The sequence below is a fragment of the Osmia lignaria genome, chromosome 7 (assembly GCF_051020975.1).
Source record: "Osmia lignaria lignaria isolate PbOS001 chromosome 7, iyOsmLign1, whole genome shotgun sequence".
Classification (NCBI taxonomy): Eukaryota; Metazoa; Arthropoda; class Insecta; order Hymenoptera; family Megachilidae; genus Osmia; species Osmia lignaria.
In genome coordinates, this window is record NC_135038.1 from 9,383,342 (window position 1) to 9,403,533 (window position 20,192).

General features: G+C 37.6%; 2 protein-coding genes across 5 annotated transcripts in view; one reads left to right on the forward strand and one right to left on the reverse strand.

Moving 5' to 3' along the window:
• LOC117604387 (tubulin monoglutamylase TTLL4) overlaps positions 1 to 20,192 on the forward strand; it is a 119,504-nt gene that overhangs the window by 24,200 nt on the left and 75,112 nt on the right. For all 4 annotated transcript variants that reach the window (XM_034324366.2, XM_034324369.2, XM_034324367.2 and 1 more), the window contains one exon: positions 16,129 to 16,178. The gene's annotated coding sequence lies outside the window, so the exon portion shown is untranslated. The remainder of the gene's footprint in view (positions 1 to 16,128; positions 16,179 to 20,192) is intronic.
• On the reverse strand, positions 8,429 to 9,500 carry LOC117604396 (uncharacterized). Its single transcript, XM_034324390.2, has one exon. It carries the CDS (start codon positions 9,305 to 9,307, stop codon positions 8,822 to 8,824), a length of 486 nt encoding a protein of 161 aa, XP_034180281.1. The 5' UTR covers positions 9,308 to 9,500; the 3' UTR covers positions 8,429 to 8,821.

A 20,192-nucleotide genomic window follows, 5' to 3' on the forward strand; every position in this document is an offset into this window, starting at 1 on the left:
CCCATGTCACGATAAAGGGTTCAACGTCTCGTTGACTTTTAAAAATTCTGAACGAACAAGAGTAGCTTTTTATTATTTTGAAAAATTGCTTTCAAGATTGATATGCAAAATATTCTATTTGAATATTTCAAATAATTTTGCAAATTATTCGAGCCTCACTTTTCAGAACGATCATCAGTAGCGTAATCTCTTAATAAACGATTTGAGCATCTCCTTTAATATACACCTTTTATGCACTTCATTTGCGATAAAAATTTTACTTTCCAGCCGGTTACGTGAATCGGGGAGAAATTTTATTACCGATGATACGACCGCTTGATTAAACGACGGGTAATAAAGATGCTCTAAATTATTTTTCGCGCGTTTATTGGCCCTTATTGGCTCTAATGAATGCCGAATACGGTCTTTTATTCACTTTAATTACATTTCCGATTGATAACGTTTGAAAATCGGTGTAATAAGTATAAATCATCGGGGTAACATTTGTAGAACGGTGTCTTCGTATCTTAATAACGTTAAACGAACAATTGATTCTAATGAAGAAAAATATAAAAATAATTTAGAACAATTTCCACACCCCTAAATGGCTCTTCATTATCCAAGAATTCAATAGGGTCCTAGAGTAAAATAAAAAAATGGAGCATATAGGTATTGGGAGAATAATTTTTTAGGCTCTCTCCATGGTCCGCCATCCGAAAATTAATAATATCAATCATTTGTTAAACAAAATCAAGTTTAATTCCATTGTCATGCTATTTCAATGAATAGCTCTGTTTATCATCTCAGGGCAACTTAGAATGCCCCGATTCTTCAGGGTGGCATTCTCTTTAACCCTTTGGGTTAAGGAAAAAATCCATTGGTGGTAGTAAGAAATATCATGGTCCATCGGTGGTCCACGCGTGTCGACGAGGAAACGCGCGGAGGCGCAAGAAAAAGGGGCCCCGGAAGAAAAGGGAGGCCACGTTCCGTACACGTTCCGTGCACACGTCTCTTAGGGGGGGGAGGAGGGCAGCTAGATCAGACGAGTCGAGGGCTAGATACACTGTTAGCTGGCCGCACTTCAAACAGGGATGCAAAACACGTCGAACGGATGGATGACGCGAAGGGGGCAAGAAAGAAGCCGGTAAGCGGGTTACGGTCGACGCGTATAATACTCGAACGGGCATGTCGTACACGTACACCTACACGGTCTTCTTATAAATACGAGACAGTGCGTGGCGCACTCGAGAGAAGGTGCGTAAGTCCGCATCTGCCCGAGATTCTCACGCGCGACGCATCTGTCTCGAGTTCCCACGAGAACGACCACGAAGAAGAAGCCCGTGGCCGGGAGCTGCCAGTCGAGAAAGTTTCGTCCGTCCCCTTCGATCGTCCACGTGGCCGAGGCGTGCTAAGATTCGCCACTGTCTTTCCCGTCGATGTCTTTACCCTGATCGTTCTGCACGGATTAGGGAAGAGGCGTATGCGGAGTATATCCTTGAATCGACGAGATTTCGTTCTTCTTCTTCGTTTTTCTATCTAGGAGCTTCTGATGATACGGTACCTTCTCCTCTTGGTCGCTTTGTATCGATAGGGACGATATCTTCTGTTTGCTCAGAGGTTGTGGTTATCGGTATGGTTATCAGTAGACTGAGCAGTTCATAAAATATATATTTTTTAGCAATAATGTTATAAAATGTATTGTTGATAAATATAATGTCTTTTGATTAGGAATAATTGCACGTGTCACTGCAGTTGCAGTTGCAGTTAGCTTATGCACTTGAGTGCATAAATCAATGGTGGGGTTTTAAATTATTATAACTTATCAATATATATGATTTTTTATTTTTAGTAATAATATTACAAAATATATTGGTAATAAATATAAAGTATCCTCTAGTTATGATAATTGCATATATCACTGCAGTTGCAGTTGCAGCTACCTTATGCACAATAGTGCATAAATCAAAATACATGATTTCCTTTATTTTTGGCAATAATATTACAAAATATACCCACTGATAATAAATATAAAATATATTTGCATATATCACTGCAGTTGCAGTTGCAGTTATCTTATGCATTTGGATGCATAAATCAATAATGAAGTGTATTATCTATTTTAATACTATCATAGCATATCAAAATACAATTAATTTTTCATTTTTAATTTTAAAATTTATCCATAATTAATTACACATAAGATAATTTTTATTCAGATTAAAAATTGCATACTGTTGCATATTCTTCGTTCTCTAGCATCACTGATAGACTTCTAGGGTTTAAATAAAATCCCAAATAATTCGGAATTGAATTAAATGTAAATTCCAGCGAAAGATTAAGAACGGTTTTCCACTTTTTACCTGCTCGTACCATAAATGGTACGGTAAGGCGACTCCGGCGTTCAAGGTGTTAATCGGTTCTCTCGAATCTGGAAACACGGCACGATTCCAGTGATCGTACAACCAATTACCAGGCCACTCGATCAGGCCACTTCGTGTTGCAGTTGATTCGCGCGAAACTAGAGGGAAAAACGGTGGCCAACAGCGTTGCTGTTACGGAAAATAGCGGCTTGAATTCCAAACGGGGCTTGGCCACACGACAAGAAAACCCGACTTATAAATCTAGGCTGGAACAAGCGCAAAAACGCCGCTCGTGTTACTATAGCTTTTATTCTATATTAACCGTCACACGGGACTAATTAGCGTTAATGTCATGCACTTATCGTGAGCTCGTTCAACTGATTTTATTGATGGTCTCAAAATGACTGTAATTGATATTTAAATATTTTTAAATCACCAAAATTGCATTCTGTTTTCATGATAATAATTTAAAATACCATGAATAATTCAGATACCAAATTACCGTCCTGAGAAAACTTTCAAACCGCTGTTTATCCAAAATCTATAAATCAGTAACACTAGTCCCCATAATCGCGTATCGAGCTGTCTGCTACCGGTCTCTGGTAGCCGTGATTTCTAGCCACTTTCCTAACGAATTGCCAAACAAGACGGCGCACCGGGTGACGTGTCGTTGTGACTCAGCTCAGAGAACCGGGATACTTAGACGTGTGCGTACCTGAGGATCAAGGGGGGTCGGTTTTAAGCTGAAAGGTAACAGGTGAAGGTGAAATATACCTTTCGAATGCTGGTAGATTTACGAGCTTCCTGTTCTTTTCAATTCGCATATAGGTCAAAATAATTTTCACCATACAAAATTTCATTTTATTTACAAATTTATTTACACCTGTTATTTTAATAGAAACATCATAAATGTAGGTCAAAATCGATTTGTTATAATATTTTCAATTTTCCATGCGAAGTTGAAACGGTTTTTACGCGTCGCGTGTACGTAAGCGCGTGCTTGTTTTACCTGTCCGCCGTAGGTGTGTATACCTGACGCGGCGTGGCACATACGGCACACGTGACACGCGTGCGTACACGGCCGCTTACATCGCGCGAGCACGTGTACGATGGTATTTATACGGCGCTCTCTCGGGGCCGTGGGAATGAGCGGGCACCGCGACCGTTCTGGCACGAGCGCCGCGACGCGACGAGCGTCGACGTACGCGAAAGCGGACGCTGGCACAGGATAGAGAGCGGCGGAGCCGATTACCGTTCCACAAGCCGAGTGGAAACCACGCTGATTCCGCGACACGTGCTTTTCCCGCGGCCATAAATCGCCCGAGAAACGCTGCTGAGAAAGTAGCGGCGGATCGAAAGGTATCCGCTTCTTGCTCGGCAACGACCCGCCCGCGGGCTTGCCGAGCGTGATAATTGGATGTTTCGTTGTTTGTCTTCAATTTCTATATATGTAGGTGTTTCATTTTGAAAACTGGTAATACAATTTATTTTTTTTTTTTTTTGAATTGTTACTTCGGGATGCTATATATCTAATTTAGTAGGATGAAGAGAAAATTGAAATTGGAAAGTTGGGGTATATGATATATTTAGATTTTATGTTTTGATGTATTAAAAATAATATTTTTGTGGGAAAAAGGAGAGAAAATTAGGAAAATTGAAACGTAATTATTTTTTTAAATATAATACAATGCGTTCTTTAATTCTCGGACGGCGGACCATGGAGAGAGCCCCAATTTGTATTTCATATTATTTCTTTTTGTTTAAAAATATTTTTTGTTTCGAATAGAATTACACGCATTACTTTTTTAGGAAAAAGGTCAGTCATTATATAGGGACTGATAACTGTAATTTATTTCTTTTTTAAACTCACCAAACTCTCCTTAAAGCTGAAATAACAGTATTACTTTGTACTTGAGTAAAAAACAGAAATGTGCAGTCGATTTATAGATTTGTATTAAACAACTTTCATATAAATTCGCATTAAAACCATAAAGAGCAGTCGAATTTCATGAGTATTTATGGAACAGGTGTATTACATCGCGGAGAGAAGTATAATTTGTAGCAGCTTAAAGTGACACATGCGGCTTACAGAACGTATATAAGTATCTCGGTTTAATCCGATTTCAACAATTCTGTAATTACCTTTTAATTCCGATTTCCCGTCGTTTCTGTACGCGTCCCCATTTGCATTATCTTCGAATCGTATTATTACCCATTTACTGTTACATTTTGCTACATTTGCCAAACGGAAATGAATAAGTAAGTTTAATTTTAATAATTCCATGCTCCCTTTAAGGAGCAGTATTATTAGTCAATAATATTTAACCAAACGACGTAAATTCGCGTCAATGGCAACTAGAAATAGTATAATTAATGGAAAAAAATGTACGTCAATGAGGGACAGAAATAGCATAAGAAAATGATATGCATTTACGTCAACGACTGGTAATTTATTAAATTGTTCCATATCAACTGAGCGATCTTGAAAGGTAAGAAGTCTGACACAATTACATGACAGAAAAGTATCATGAAACACCACTTATGTTACATCAATATAAAGCTTGAAGATTGCTAAAAATAGCTGTGTAAAAGTTTCATCGATATTTTTAATACAAAATCGCTGGTTGCAGATTGCAACAAACTATGTATCAAAGTAAAATTGGTGTTCTTTCTTATCAAATTTTGATCATTCTACGATGAAAGTTAATTCTAATTTAATACAGTGTTAATTTGATAATTATTCATTAAAAAAAAGATGTTATTTGGAAATTATGTCAATTACTATCTGCATGCAGAAATTATCGCGTTAAAGATGGATAATGATAGTCAGTGAGCTTATACGTCGATTATTGCAAATATCGAGAATTTTTCGAGAAATCCATGACGAATGTATAATAATATGTAAAATGATCCTCGATAGTTCGGATCTTGGTGAAAGTGTTGAAGCATACGCGACATTTCGTCAACTCGGACAATTTCGTATCAAACGATCCGTGTAATTTACAAATTTACCGAAATCGAGTTACCTGTTACGTCGAAACGTCACGTTCGCGATTTTTATTCAACATTGACAAAATTCTCGAACGACAGCTGCCGTCTGGAAACAATCAATTTCCAAACGGGAGAAGTTTCACGCGTCGACCGACTTTACACTCTGAGAGAGTCGCGTTCTTGTTGGATTCTTTAAGGATACGCTCCTTTTTTTCCTTCCGATACCAATCGAACAACTAATTTCTCACCCCACCTTCGTAATCGTCGCAATTACTCGAAAGAGAAGGTTTTACCGTGTTACGATGGAAATACTTTTCGCCGATGGAGAGAGAGTAAGAGGGAAGGTGGGAACGGTGAGTCGTGTAATGAATTAATTTCACCGACAGAAATGGCACCGATTAAACTGATCGACGAGGAAAGAGGCTGTATAATTGATACATTTCACACGGCTGTTTTGTTTATTTCCTCGAAATATACGGGGTGTTCGAAAAGATTCTATAATTAAAAACGAAGTTGATATATTGTGGTATGGAAAAGTATTATGTATAAAAAATGAAAAATTCTGAAGCAAATATTGTAAGAGAATATTAGGATTTTTGCAAATTTATTTAATAAAAATTATATTATTAATTAAATTATTAGCTTAAATTTATTTAAGCTAAATTATGGTATAGGAAAATTTTAATTAATATTTACTTTGATCGTGAGTGTACTTATAAAATAAATTATGTCTTTCGTAAAATTAATTTAAAAATTTAATTTTATTTAAAATATTTCTTCATTTTTTTTTTTATTATATTATTTAATTATGTAACGTGGGAAACTTAAGATGATCACTTTGGAAATTTACCACAAATAAAGGAACCACTCGAACGAAACAGAAAGCAGGTATAATTTGAAAATAAGTTCCCGTCATTAATAAAATATATTCTACAGTTGATAACATGAAAGAGGTGTGTCGCGGTTAATTCAGCTTAACACGATTGACATAATTTCCTTTAAGGACATTTGCGTTTATATTGGCAACGAGTTTGTGTCCCATTAAATACATTAATGAAACTTCTTTTCTTTTTCTCTTCACCGACAAGTGCCGTTTATAAAATATGTTTTCAATATCGAGAGATTAAAAGGAAAGGAAATATTATTGCAGTAGAAATCGAGAAATGAAAAAATTTCAGAAGTATAATAAATTGGAAATCAGGAATTAAATGTGGTATACAGTTACAGTGAAATGGAGAAAATGAAATTTTGTACTCCTTTGGATAAAACATCTTACGTAAGTGAAAATTGTTGCAATGTTGAAAATTAAATTACTTAAAGTACTTTTATTTTTTTTATTAGAGATATATTTTGAAATTATTAAACATTACAAGAAAATAGACGAGAATTAGAAGAGTTAGAAGTAATTGAATGATAATTTTTGTTGCATATTTTTCATTTGTTTTATGGAGAAAGTGATTGGGTGCAGGTTTAACGTGGTTCCTAATGCAGGGTTGTACGAAGGGTTGCCTGCTCTTCAGGGTTTTATCCTTTCAACACCTTGATTTTCTATCCAAAATATTATAAACATTTCATTACAATTTCTTCTGTGGTGTTTATTTTTTGATTTACAACAAATTCTATATCTTTATACAAAATTTGCTAGTTCACATTTTTTTTTATAGTAATTCAATAAAAATTTATTAAAATTATAAAAAGAATGGTGAAAAGAATGACTAATAAGTATTATTAATTTAACAAAATTTATTTCAAAATAATTAAATTAATTTTCATTGCATTTCTCCTTATATAAAAAAATCAATGAGCTCTATTTCAATGTTAATACACTTTAATCACAATGAAACGATAGCATTGTAACTCACGGTGCTTAACATTTGCATTTTCAACCCCAATTGAAGCCATTCGGACATTCGCGGTCTGCTGGCCGTTAAACAAACAGAGAATTGGGTTAACCCCATCGATGGGCCATACTCGAAATTATTCACCCCTCGCATTATTGTATTAGTATCTGATACACGTTGCATTCTTTTGTTATTCCAAGGGTGGCTTACTCCCAATTGGCCACGGAAAATCATGCGAATTCACGCACCCTAATTCACCCCTTCGAACATGTGCTTGTCACATATGGGCAACACGTGTGCATCCCTTCTACAATTTAAACTTTTCAATTAACATATTACTTTTTGTATATTTATTTTATAAAATTCTTCGTATATATTTCATTTTGTATACAATTTATATAACGAGGAAGATACTATAATTGCAATATTTAGAATTGAAAATATTTTCAGAATTTTTAATTTTATTTAATGCACGTGTACGACACAGTCGCGAAAATGGGAGAAGCCAATCAGTTTCTTAGTTACGCAAGAACCTGTTTCACTTTGTACCAAGAATCACAGGTGTGTGCATTGATTAACCGTATGAAAAAGGATAATTGAATGGGACGGTCGCAGAAGGGGGAGGATTATTTAATCACCCTAATATGCAACTGATATCTCACTGAAAATTACTTAAATAATTAAAATCTTGAAAACCCTGGATCATTTTCTGTCAAGAAACTTTCCTTTCAAGTTTTTCAAATCATGAGAAACTTTCCAAACCCCTACAATTAGGATGGAAAAATTTTTTCCCAAAATCTTCCTCTCGCATCCCATAGAATCTTCGGTCAAATCTTAAGATATTTTTCGAATCTTTCCTAAAGGAAGGGCTGGAAAGACCCTCGAGGCTTTCACAAACCAGTTTTAGGTATGAATGGACCCTTTTCAAAGCCCCCAAGTCTTTGTTCCTTTATATTCTCGAAGGGCTGACAATTTTCGAAGATCGCAGGTGAATCGAAACATACGAATTCCCTTGAAAAGGCTCTTTTAAAAATATATCTTCTCAAGGAAATATTCGTACTAATTTAAAAGAATCTATATTAACTTAAAACTATCATACGAACAGGTGTGAATAACGAGACAGGTTGATTATGCTTACAATTACATTTATTCATTTATTCTCTTAACAATGTGGAAGACAATAGGAAGTGTTATCGGTAAACAACCGACGACATTAAAGCCAATATCACAATGTATACAATTAAACCTACTAGGTACAAATATCACAATTCTGCGACCACTCATTTACAGTGTCGCTGTTTAAAAAACAAATGGAAAAAATGGACAAAAAAAAAAAAAAATATTCTTTTTAACTGATCGTACACAAATTCCAGGATTTCCTTCTTAGAACAAGAAAGGAGGATCAGTTAGGGAACGTTGTAAACTACAATCTACGTATCACAGTTTCGAATGAATCTTATCTAAAGGGCAGTCTCTGCTGGTCTTGGGGGTTGTATAAAAAATCTCCTCGCCAGTATTTTGGCGCCAGGAAGCTGGAACTTTCCCTTCCTCTTCGAAGACAACCAGTGGACAGTCTCTCAGTTGATGATCCTCAAGGTCTCGGTAGTGCAGGCGTATGAGGTAGACGACGTTCGCGGAGATTCGATCATTTCACGCGACTTGCATCTCGGGCGTCTGGTACTGTGAGAAGGCTCGTTCCTTGTAGCACAGGTCACTGTCGGCCATGCTGAGGGTGGTCCAGTAGAAGTCGCCGGCGTGGGTGTGCGCGAAGTGAACGGGGACGTAGCACTGACCAGGTACAACCGGGACAACAGTCATCTGTCCGTCCAAACATACGGTGATGGCAGCTCCTTCCTCGGCGTCCTGCAATCCAGCCAACAGCCTCCTCTCGAGAGCCTCGTTCGCGTTGTTCTGGTTGTCCACTTCCTCGGTGAATATCTCCACCTGTGGCACCGCTTTCTGTCCCTTTCCGTATTTGCTCCTGCCGGTTCTCTTCTTCAGCAGCCGCAGTATCGGCTTCAAAACGCTTCTGACGCGTTTGTTGCCGCCGTTCTTGCCTGACATCTTCAGGTTGTAGAGGTTGTCGTTCAGCTCGTTCTCGTAATCGAACACGTGGTTCATCGTGGTGGCGGCCATGTTTGCTGTGCCTGGTTACCTTGCCGATGAGCGAAACCACAACCGGTTTTAAAGGAGCGAAACCGCACAATATCGTGTCTGTGTTATCGCGTTCAACTCGAAACACTTGGTGATTCCCGATGAAACGGTTCAAGGCTCGGATGAGTTTTCTGGATACTCGGTGAATATCGTGTGCCAATGGTTTGGTACGAAGCGCTAGTGAGCGAATGATGCCTTAGACGAGCAACCCCGGACCTTATATAGCCCCGTTCGAGCAGCACGGGGTGACAGAGTGGGGAGGGCAGGTGCACTCTGGCTGTGGGAACTTGGAGAATTCGGAGCTTCCCACGTCAGGGTCCACGCCGACCATCTGCCGTTCTTTCTCCCTCCTCTGGACACCCTCCGACACTAATCCAACCTAACCCACCCCGAGCTGCGTTGAGAAGAATCTACGCTCACCCACCCCCGCGATCACCCCCTCGGCTCGTAGAACTTCTTCCTCTCGGTGGATCCTTCCTTTCCTTTTCCATGCTCTCCGATTTCCAGCCGAGAAAGCCGAAGCCGCCGGGGTCCTTTCGGCCCTTTTTACATCAAAAGGGTGGATATATGTTTGCCCGGATCGAGGGAGGACCGGCTCGAACCTGTTGCGACAAGTCTCTCCTTCGACGGGGATGAGATTTCATCATCTATAGCGTTTAGGCTTCCTCTTGCCAACGGGGTGAATCAACCCTTAGCTCAACTTTTCGATTACATAATTAATTTTTTTAAGTTTTTTCAAAATATTTTTCATGGGATTTATAGGGAAAGGGCGGAGGCAATAACTAAGGTCATTTTTGATCCAAGATTTTTTTTTTTCTCAAAATCTCAGTGTCAATTTTAATTTTATTTAAGTGCAGACGGTTTCGTGACGAAACTTGCAACATCAAATACTGAAAGTGACTTTTCTTTCGTTTAAATTTATCTGATGTGTAATCTGATAAGACATCAACAGAATTGTCACGAGAACTCCTTTCCCAACTTTCTTTATAGCCGCTTGTCATTCTTTAAATTTAAGATCGAACGTTCGTACGCATTCCCACGTCAAATTATTATCTCCTCGTTGCTTGCTCACGGCAACGTTTTACCTTTCCTTACACGTCGCCATAACTCGTTATCATTCGATAAAAGCTCACGAAATTTTTATATATACATCCTTTCCAGAAGATGGTATGTTTACATATGAAAGGAAGAAACGTATCTGTGTCGTGTAAAGAAAATTTCCAATTGATTATTTAACTATGCTATATAATCATTCAATTTTTATCCCTTTTAAAAATAATTCTTCATCGTTTCTATTTGACACCATACCATTTTATTCAGTTGGTCAATTTTAGGAGCTAATACCACCCTTAGAAGAAAAATTGAAGGATGGGTCACTCTTGATATTCCATGTGTTTTACAATAAATTACCCAAAAATGTTTTTCTCGTTTCGCCAACGCAAAGGCGATAATTCATCGGATTAAATAAATCCTGCAAAAATTCTTCGAAGCTCCCCCTCCGCCACTTTTTACGCGAAATATTTATGTCGCTGGAGGGGCGATTAATTCGTCCAATTAGATGAAACATTCGTCGTGAGGATCCTTCAGCGTGCACGGGACGACGTTTAAATCAACAAGTTGGCGCAAGGGGCTGTAAGTTATAGTAATTAACGCGCGGCAATAATGTTCGCCAGCTTCCTCCATTACTCCGCTGTGCCGGAGAGATTTAGGGTCGAGCGTCTAGACGCGTTCGGATAGCCATGGCACCCCTCCGAGTCATTAACTTACGCCTCACAGCCACTTTTTTCCATTTCCTTTTTTTTCTTCTGGAAGAACCACGTTGCCCTGTCCGCATCCCTGCAGGGAACCGTACACCCCCGCACACGAGTCTCTCTTATAACTTTTTGCATCTTTTTTCCTTATCCCCCTTTGTGTTCGTCGAATTAACAAGTCTTTTGGCCGGAACTAGAAATCAGGTGAATTTTCTAATGCCTATTTATTTTTCAAATTAAAAAAAAAATAGAATTATTCCTTCAGTATCCTGATCCTCAAGATTTAAGTGAAAATAGGTAAATAAATGTTTGGAAACTTTTTAGATAAGAAAAATAATATATTAGCAATATTTTTCAACTGGTAGCTCTCTTCTTGGTCCGTCGTGGGTTAATTAAAATTAAAAGGTGAATTAGGAAAAAAAATTCTTTCGTTATTTTTGAAATCCGGCAAGTGCGGTGCACCATCCCGAAGGAACCTGTCGAGGTCAGGAGGGTTCCCGAAGGTCGTGGTAAATCCCGTAGGGCTAACACGATGCACCACTTCATGGGGTACCGTCTGCCCTCTTCGAGGACAGGTACATCGGTGGGGTATTTGTTTTCACTTGGGAGCTACAGGTGAGGCGAGCACGGTTCGCTCGTCAAAGCTACAGGGAGACCGCACGTAGTTACGACAGGAAATGATTTTACTTTCATGAAGAGGCGACCTGCTCATTCCCTCTTCTCCGCTATCTTCTCGCAACGTCAGTTTGTTTTTTTATTTGCTCGCCTCAGCATCTCTGGAAGTCTGTAGGAACGTTTGAGCCACGGTCGACAAGTGAGTTTTTCTTCTTTCACTGTTCATAGAAACGTTTATTTATTTTTAACGATATCCAAGGCAATTATTGCCTTAAATATTGGTATTTTAGAAGATTTTTTGAAAATATTGCAAAATCTCTGTTTACAGAAATTATCTTCAATTCTTTAGAAATATTCTCTTAGAAATTTGCAGTCCAGCAATTAAATTCTAGTTCTTTTCTTTCATTTCATAAGCCCAGTGAATTAATTAATATGCGAAGGAAACAGGTTTTTAAAATTATTGAAAGGAAGCGTGTTATACTTATTGATGAGGTTCTATAAAATTCCATAAAATCTATGTAAATTCTTTGAATTCTTTGAGTCTCTTTGATTTCTCAAATTCTCTAAGATTTATGAAAACTGAGAAAACGAGCAATTTCACTATTTTTCTGTCTATTTATTTATCTCTTCGTTCTGTAGAAACCGGTTGTCTGACTATGTAGCTCGATAACATCTGAATGTTTTGTTAGATACAGTTTAAAATGTCGTGCGTCAACTTGACTCGGTCTCGTCCACGTCTTTTGCGGGCATCCTTGAAAAATCGAATTCACAATCTCGTTATTCCATCCGGATGGCCCTTGTAACCGGTTTCTAAAATACGATCGTCGAATTTTAATCGATTTCAGCCTGTCCATTCCGTTCTGATTTAGAATCACGCTCTTAATTGGGAAAGAATAATCCAGCTAATTGCAATTATTTAGTTTACTACAGAAAATCAATTTTTGGGTGTAGAAAATTCAGTATTAGAAAAATATAGCGTTAGAATTGTATAATAGAAAATCTTTGACTTAGAATTTTCTACAAAATTAAATTATGAAAGTGTAGAAAGTTCAGTATTAAAAAATATTATTTTTAAGATTGTGGAAAATTCAATGTTAGAAAATAATAATTTTAGAATAGTGTTAACAAAATTCGTTGAAGGGAAAGATTAACCCTCTTTCAGTCGCCATTTCTCAGAAGGAGAAGGTGTCAAGAATGATTACCTTTTTTTCAAAATAAAATATTTCGTTTTACGTTTCAACCTGGCCGAGAGATATTAGATTATGCAAATGTTGGTGGACGAATGTTGATCAGATAGAAGGTTGGACTGCCGACGACACTGACGTTGCTGGTGGCATTAGGCGAACGAAGTGACACGATCTTGATTAAAACTCCGTCCAAGGAATTCTGATTCTCCTCGATCCGTTCACGAACGTTTTCGCGGACATTTGAAATAATAAGCTTAAAATGACTGGGTTCGTGAATCGTCCAGCAGTAGCTTACAGCCAGACGAGCGAAAGAGATTAATTTCAAGTTCCTTTTCTTAGTCTGTCATTTTATTGCTACAGTTGGAAATAATTATACTCTTTTATGGATATGTATTATTACATTTTTCAAATAAAAATAATTACAAATATAACAAAAGACAAGAGATCCAAATGGTACTCATTTATTTGTTAAATTTTCATTAATAATTAATTACCGCTCTGACAATTTTTTACCCTTTCAGTTACAAAAATTATTATACTCTTTCATGGATATTTATTATCAACTTTCTTAAATACAGTATAGGATAATAAAAAAATTATTACAAATATAACAAAAGACAAGAGATCTAAATGGTACTTATTTATTTGTTAAATTTTCATTAATAATTAATTACCACTCTGGCAATTTTTTACCCTTTCAGATACAAAAATTATTATACTCTTTCATGGATATTTATTAATTTCTTAAATTCAGTACAGGATAATAAAAAAAATTATTGCAGATATGATAAAAGACTAGGGATTCAAATACTCATTAATGATTAATTACCATCCTAGCAATTTATTACCCTGTCAGTCACAGAAATCCTAGTTACAACATACTGATCGAAGTATCAATAGATTCTTAGCTAACACCAGAAGGTTGATATCTCACCGTTTCACAATTTTTCATTTGCATATAAATAATGGCCTGTTCAGGCTGTCTTGTTCGTGTAGCTTGTGCTTCGATGAGTCCATGGAAAGGACGAAAAGAAGAAGAAGAAGAAGAAGAAGGCTGAACTGAAACAGTAGTAGTGACCCCCGGGGCTGTGCAGCACCAAACAAGAAGTCCCTTCTGACGTCACCGGCAGGTGCATCCAGAAGGCCATCCTTCTCCCTTCGTTTATCCTCTTCGTCTACTTCTTCTTTCTCTTTCTACCCTTGTATCCTCTGTCCAACGTCCCCTTCTAGCACTCGACCATGTAATCGTACTGATTTCATGATCGAGATACCAGGTTTCCCTCCACGGATTTGGTTACCTGCTTACATGACGCTGCCTGTTTACGTGTTTGTTTTACGGTGGTGTAAGGAACCGTAGGGCCCTGGGTTACCCGTGGACCACGCCGGTTTCAGATTAAAATAATGGCTGTACGTCTGGTCCGGACGTGTGTCTTTCTGCTTTCTTTCTGCTACCCTCGATTTTCTTCAGCCTGCTTTCAAATCGTTCCTCCAAACAAACCGTCAAACAAAATTCATATCTCTTTTCATTTTTATCTTTTCGGATTTTCTGATAACCCAATCTAAGAATTTTCAGCGTTCTAATATTAAATTTTCAATTTAGTTGATAATATTTTCTTCATCCACCCCTTGGTAAATGAAATTATTCGACAGATAGGGTATTAAATAATTTTTTATGTAATAAATATTGTACCAGGTTGTATTTCGGAAGGAAGAACGATGATGAAAGGGGGCGCCAAGAAAAAAATTGGCCAAGGCCGTCACCACCCTTTAAACCCGCACTGATCAAATCTCTCCTTCCTATTATGAGCAAAGAGGATACGATTACCCTTTGTAATATACCAAAAGAAAAAAAAGAGTGGTGCTTTTTCAGTAGGATGCTTACTCGAATTTCTTGGTATTATTTAAAACTAAAAATGATGGATTTGTTCATTTTCCATGAAAAATTTATTTAATTGCATTCTTGATGTATTTTTATTTGTTAGAACTGTGACGTTTCTGATTTAATTTACAAATACTTCTGTTAATTTAAATTGTTTTATTTTATTTGGAACCCAGCATGAGTTAAAAAAATAATAATTAAGGTTGCATCAATACTTGGTAAGGTATCTTATCATCGTATCAATGAACAAGTAGACAGTATCTGAAGGATGAAGTGAAGAGGAATCTTAATAGGTTCATTAAATTTTGATGACTTTGTATTTCTCTGCTTCTGTGGCACGATAGGAAAGAAATTTCTTTTATTCTTTTCCAAAGATGAGAAGTTAAATTCAACTTGTGTAAGCTATAATTAGCCGCTGCCAATCAACTTTTTTGGATTATTAATAATCACAGTGTAGCATAAATAATAATTAATATGCTAAAGAAGCACTATCTCTGTCGTGTTATAGATGGAAGTGATTAATGCATCTTATAATATTTTTCAAAAGAATAACTGCATATAAAAGAAAGTGCATAATATTAAATTAAAATATAAAAAGTTTTATTTTTTTGAAAATTATTTTTAACCCACGAGGGTGTATAAAAATTCAGATCCATCAAATTCTTTTCTTCAAAATCTTTCCTAAGAGAATTTGATGAAAAGAAATTGTTGAATCTGAATAATAACAATAAAAAGAAAAAAAAAAAAAATAACGCGTCACAGAATCCTAAACACCGTATCAAAAAGGGCAGAGGGAGGAACCCCTAAAGAACGTGAGGATAGACAAAAAAATGGTACCCCGTTTTAGCTGGGGGGCGAAAAATAACCCGTAATACCGACTACCGTATTCCTTTTTTTGTTTCTCGCTTCTGCATCGCGCTGCTGGTAATCGTTTTCGGCAGGTAGGCAAACGGCCCTCAGATAGAGATCTTCGTAATTGGAATTTTATCTCTCTCCCCGTGGACCAACTATACGACAGGGTGAATTTATAGTAGCTCGACCCTATTACGCTTTTTTCCTGCTTATTAAATATTTTTTTAGGGGTGCCGGTCGATAGGAAATTTCGGTCATTAGGGCGGTACCATGCGCAATCGGGCCGAATTGCTTTCCGGGCTCTCGATTAGACGATGGAGACTTCAACGCCTGGATTTTTCTAACCCATTTAGAAAAAAATCTTAGATTTACGTTTATTTAAAAAAAAATTCAGTCCCTACTAATACTTCTATTTACAAATGTTATAAAAATATTATATCTAATATCTTCCTGCTTCAATTTTTTCTAAGCACAAAATAAATTATTAAATATTGACAAATTATTTTTATTTTGTTGCAGGTGAGCGACTGAGGGGTGACAACATCGTTTGAGAAGCAGGCACCAGAGGGGTGAGTGAAAGAACAATTTACAAAATTTTAATTCGAATTAATAGGAGAAAATTATTGATAATATTATTTGACGAAAAATAATTGAACACTGATAAATGTATATTTGCAAAATATTTTGTCCACAAATTTAAACAAAATTGAACAAAGAATATGCAAACGCTCCCAATAGATAAATATCGAACAGGACCATTTTCCCACCCACGATTTCCCCTTTCCGTACCGTGCACCGTTGGAACTCTTCTGGCTGGTTGTCCACCCTTGAAAACCCCGCGGAATCCTTTGTCCCGTGGACCGGTCCAGGAAACTTTCCATAGGCCAACAATAACCCCGACACGACCGACCCTTTCGATCCCTTTGAAATCCACAGAAAGTAAGGGGGATGCAATATTATTCAAAATCACGAAAATCTCCGACGGAATTTCCTTATTTTCTGACCTATTCACTCCTCTAGATGCATATCTTGCATCGATGAATGAATACGTACGGGGTGAGCGAGCGTGGTGCAGGCTGCACCGTGTTCAGGTAAAAAGGGTCAAACCTGTGCACAAAGGGCACACGTGCATGTGGGCCACTCTGTTGGACGCAATCACGGGGATGACGCGTCGATCGGGGTAGGACGAATCGGGACCAGTGAAAGAGATTTCAGAGTTTCTTATTCAAGGGTTGCACTCTTCTCTCCTCTCCTTTTTTTTTTTCACGAAGAAAATACACTTTTCGCAGCTGTCGACATGTGCAGCCTTTCGTTTCCCAGTTTATGGAAAAGGCCAGGTGCGATTGAACGAGCGTGATTGGAATATTTCTTTGTTTCTACTTGCTGCTCGTTGCACTTGTCTCAAGCTGAACGGTGATTTCTTTTTCCACCAGTTGCTCTTTCACAGGTGAACCCTTTCTCCGCTCGTACCCTTTCCCTCATTGTTACCCAGGCTAACCCTTTCGGTCTGGTTCAGGTAAAGGGTTGGAGATTTGGGTTAGCGGATCGTTGGAACAGGTTAGTCTTATTAACGGTTTAATATGTAATGTTGCGTTTGGTTTTGAAAAAATTTAGGGTAGTTTGTGAGGATTTTGATTTTTTTAAAGAAATTTGAAAGACAAGTGAAAAAATATTCAGTACAACATTTGGCATAAGTAAATAATGTTTAAATTATTTTATTTAAAAAGGAAAATTAAAAAACTAACTACATTTGCTTAGCTTTCGGATGGCGGACCATGGAGAGAGCTCCAAATTCATATTATCCTCGTTCAACTCAAAAATGTACAGAATCTTTGTTATTTTTCTTCTTTTTATTATTAAATTTCTTTCACTTTTACGTCATAGAACTGACCAGTTGTGCTTCAAAGACGTCTGTACATAGAAAATGCTAAAATAGAGTACAAAAGATGCGCTAAAAAGGAAGAGACAGGATTTTGCTCTGGAAAAAAGCTTGGTGCAAGTTCGAACACGTTTCTGCTCGCCTTCTGTTGATCTTTGAATGCGGAAGATTGTGTGAAGGCACACGGGCTCCGTTTCGAATCGACCTGCTTTTCTCGTTGCAGGTTCGAACCTGCAACCGGCACACAATTCACTTTTTAACTGCACGTGGATGCAGCAGAACGTGTTCGAACTTGCTCGTTCGAAGAATATAAAACAGAACCATAAACTCCGGAAATGTAGATTCACCTACTAACCTACTTCGCAATTCACGTTAACCCTTTAGGTACCAGGTGCACGAATTAGGGACGTTTTTTGTTTGGCTTTCTAAAAGATTATGGTAGTCACTTTGCTTTTGCAAAATTTTTCATTTAATTTTAGAACAATGGTGGCTGGGTCATTAGAGACTCAAAATTGCATAGTGTGCATAATAGTGCATAGACAAAATTTAGTAAATTTTCTGATGAAAAATTTGGAATTTGGAAAAATAAAGTTAGAAAATAAAAATTTAAATTTACTCATAAATAAATTATATCAAAATTTGAAATATATATATTGCTCATAGATTTTTAATTATTATTCACTTCTCAATTGATAGTATTATAATTCTAAGAAATTTAAATAAAAATCATTCGATTTTCAAATTTTCCAAATACCCTGTTTAAATGTGCATCGTCCTAAGCTGGTCCACAATGATTTTGTCACGTTTTCCTTCGATTCGAAAGGGACCATTTTCCTCGCTGGATTATGCGAGCTCCAGACACCTGAAGATAGCATTTCCAATCGATCTGCTTGCCTTTCCATCGACTCCAAACCTGCAACAATGTGCACAACGTTCAATTCGCTTTGAGACAGTTACCTCGGAGACTGGACATAGATCTTCTGCCCCGAGGAAGGATGCTGCCGGATGCAGAGATCCTTAAGACCTGCCGCGTTGATTCAAAGACGGATCTAACGTGGGTGGGTACAGGAGGGCTCTGAAAAAAGAAATGTTCAAAGGGACAGGATGCTAACTCCCTAGTTCGATGCAGGGACACGTATTACCTTCAATGGCGAATTCTCAATGCAACGAGTGAAATGAAAATTGATTATAGCCACAGCAATCTTTTTCTATGATTTTTCTAAGAATCAAAATGTCTGAAAAATTTCATCAAAATCAATAGAGATTTCAAAAAATCAAAGTGTCTGAAAAATGTCATAAAAATCAATAGAGATTTCTAAAAATCAAAATGTCTAAAAAATTTCATGAAAATCAATAGAGATATAAATTCATCAGAATGACACATCTCAAAACCCCATGAGTTCATAAGAAGACTACCAAATGAACCTGATCCAAGCATATTTACCAAGATCGTAATCGAATTACCAAAAGCAGCCTCCAAATCCAACAGTCAACATTAACACTGTATCGACAATCGAATCGATCGAAATCGATGAACTCCAATTGATTTTCAAGTGAAGGTAAACTCAGCCCTCATCCACGTAACAGAACAGACCCTAATATCAAATATTTCTTCGTACACCAAGTAAACTATTTCGAGACACCCTTGCGTTTCTTCATCTTCCTCCGAAACCACCCTGTCTCTGATCGTTAACGGAAACCCTCGCGAAGAAAGATTCCATGGTGGAAGCGGAGATCCGTTTCCATTTACGAGTTTCTCCATTATGCTCCTAAATAAACACGCTCGCGAGACTTGCAGCTATGTAAACACAGCCTTAGAGACGGAACTCCCCGACGATCCATCGATCCGAGATTCATCGGTGAAGAAGGAAAAAAAAAAAAAATGAAAAAAAGAGGGTGGATTTTGAAAAGGGACAACGCGGCATTGAGGCTCGTGGAACCGTGAATCTGCCTTCGGGGCACGGATCCATTCTTAAAGGATTATCGTTATAAATTATACATTTCCCTTGCTCCTCTTCTTCGGCCTTCTGCTGGATGACCGGTAGCAGCTTAGAGATTTCTATCGTTGGATTAACGCGGACCGTGTCATCGCGGTTCCTGTCTATTCGAATCGGACGCGATCGACCCTTTTGGACCTCGCATTTTTTTTTTTTTCAACCTTTTTTCTCCATGGGACGAGACTGGAAATCGTTCGCGTTTTGGGGATGAAATACGATCCCTGACCGGCTGTTACGAATTCCCTTTATTCTTTTTTCTTCTTGGGCTTTGGAAAGTGGACTGGGGGTGCTTTTTGAAGGGTGACATTCGTAGCTTGATTTTAATATTCATGAATTTTATAATATATTGATTAGTCCTAGATAAATTATTTGACCTTTTGATTTTTCTTGAAAAGATTTTCTTGAATTTAAAGAAAATTTTATAAAGGGTCAAAAATGACCCTTCTATGCGTCAGATTTCTCTGAAACATGGTTGATTCGAGTGTCAGGCCCACAGAACGCCCGATGCAACCCCCATCCTTATTCATCCCTCGAATTCGCCTTCAAACGTCGCAACGCCTCCAGTTTTTCCACGACTTTTGCGACAATTATACGAAAAACCAGCCGTCCAGTGTATTCAACGTCCGAGATAGTCCCATCAAGTGTACAATGACTTTTTCGCGACGAGGAAGAACGTTGGTCGTTCTTCGCCGGTTTTTCTCCTACAC

Bases quoted from the DNA above. Each gene is read 5' to 3' on its own strand.
- LOC117604396 (XM_034324390.2), bottom strand. From the start codon at position 9,307: ATGGCCGCCACCACGATGAACCACGTGTTCGATTACGAGAACGAGCTG.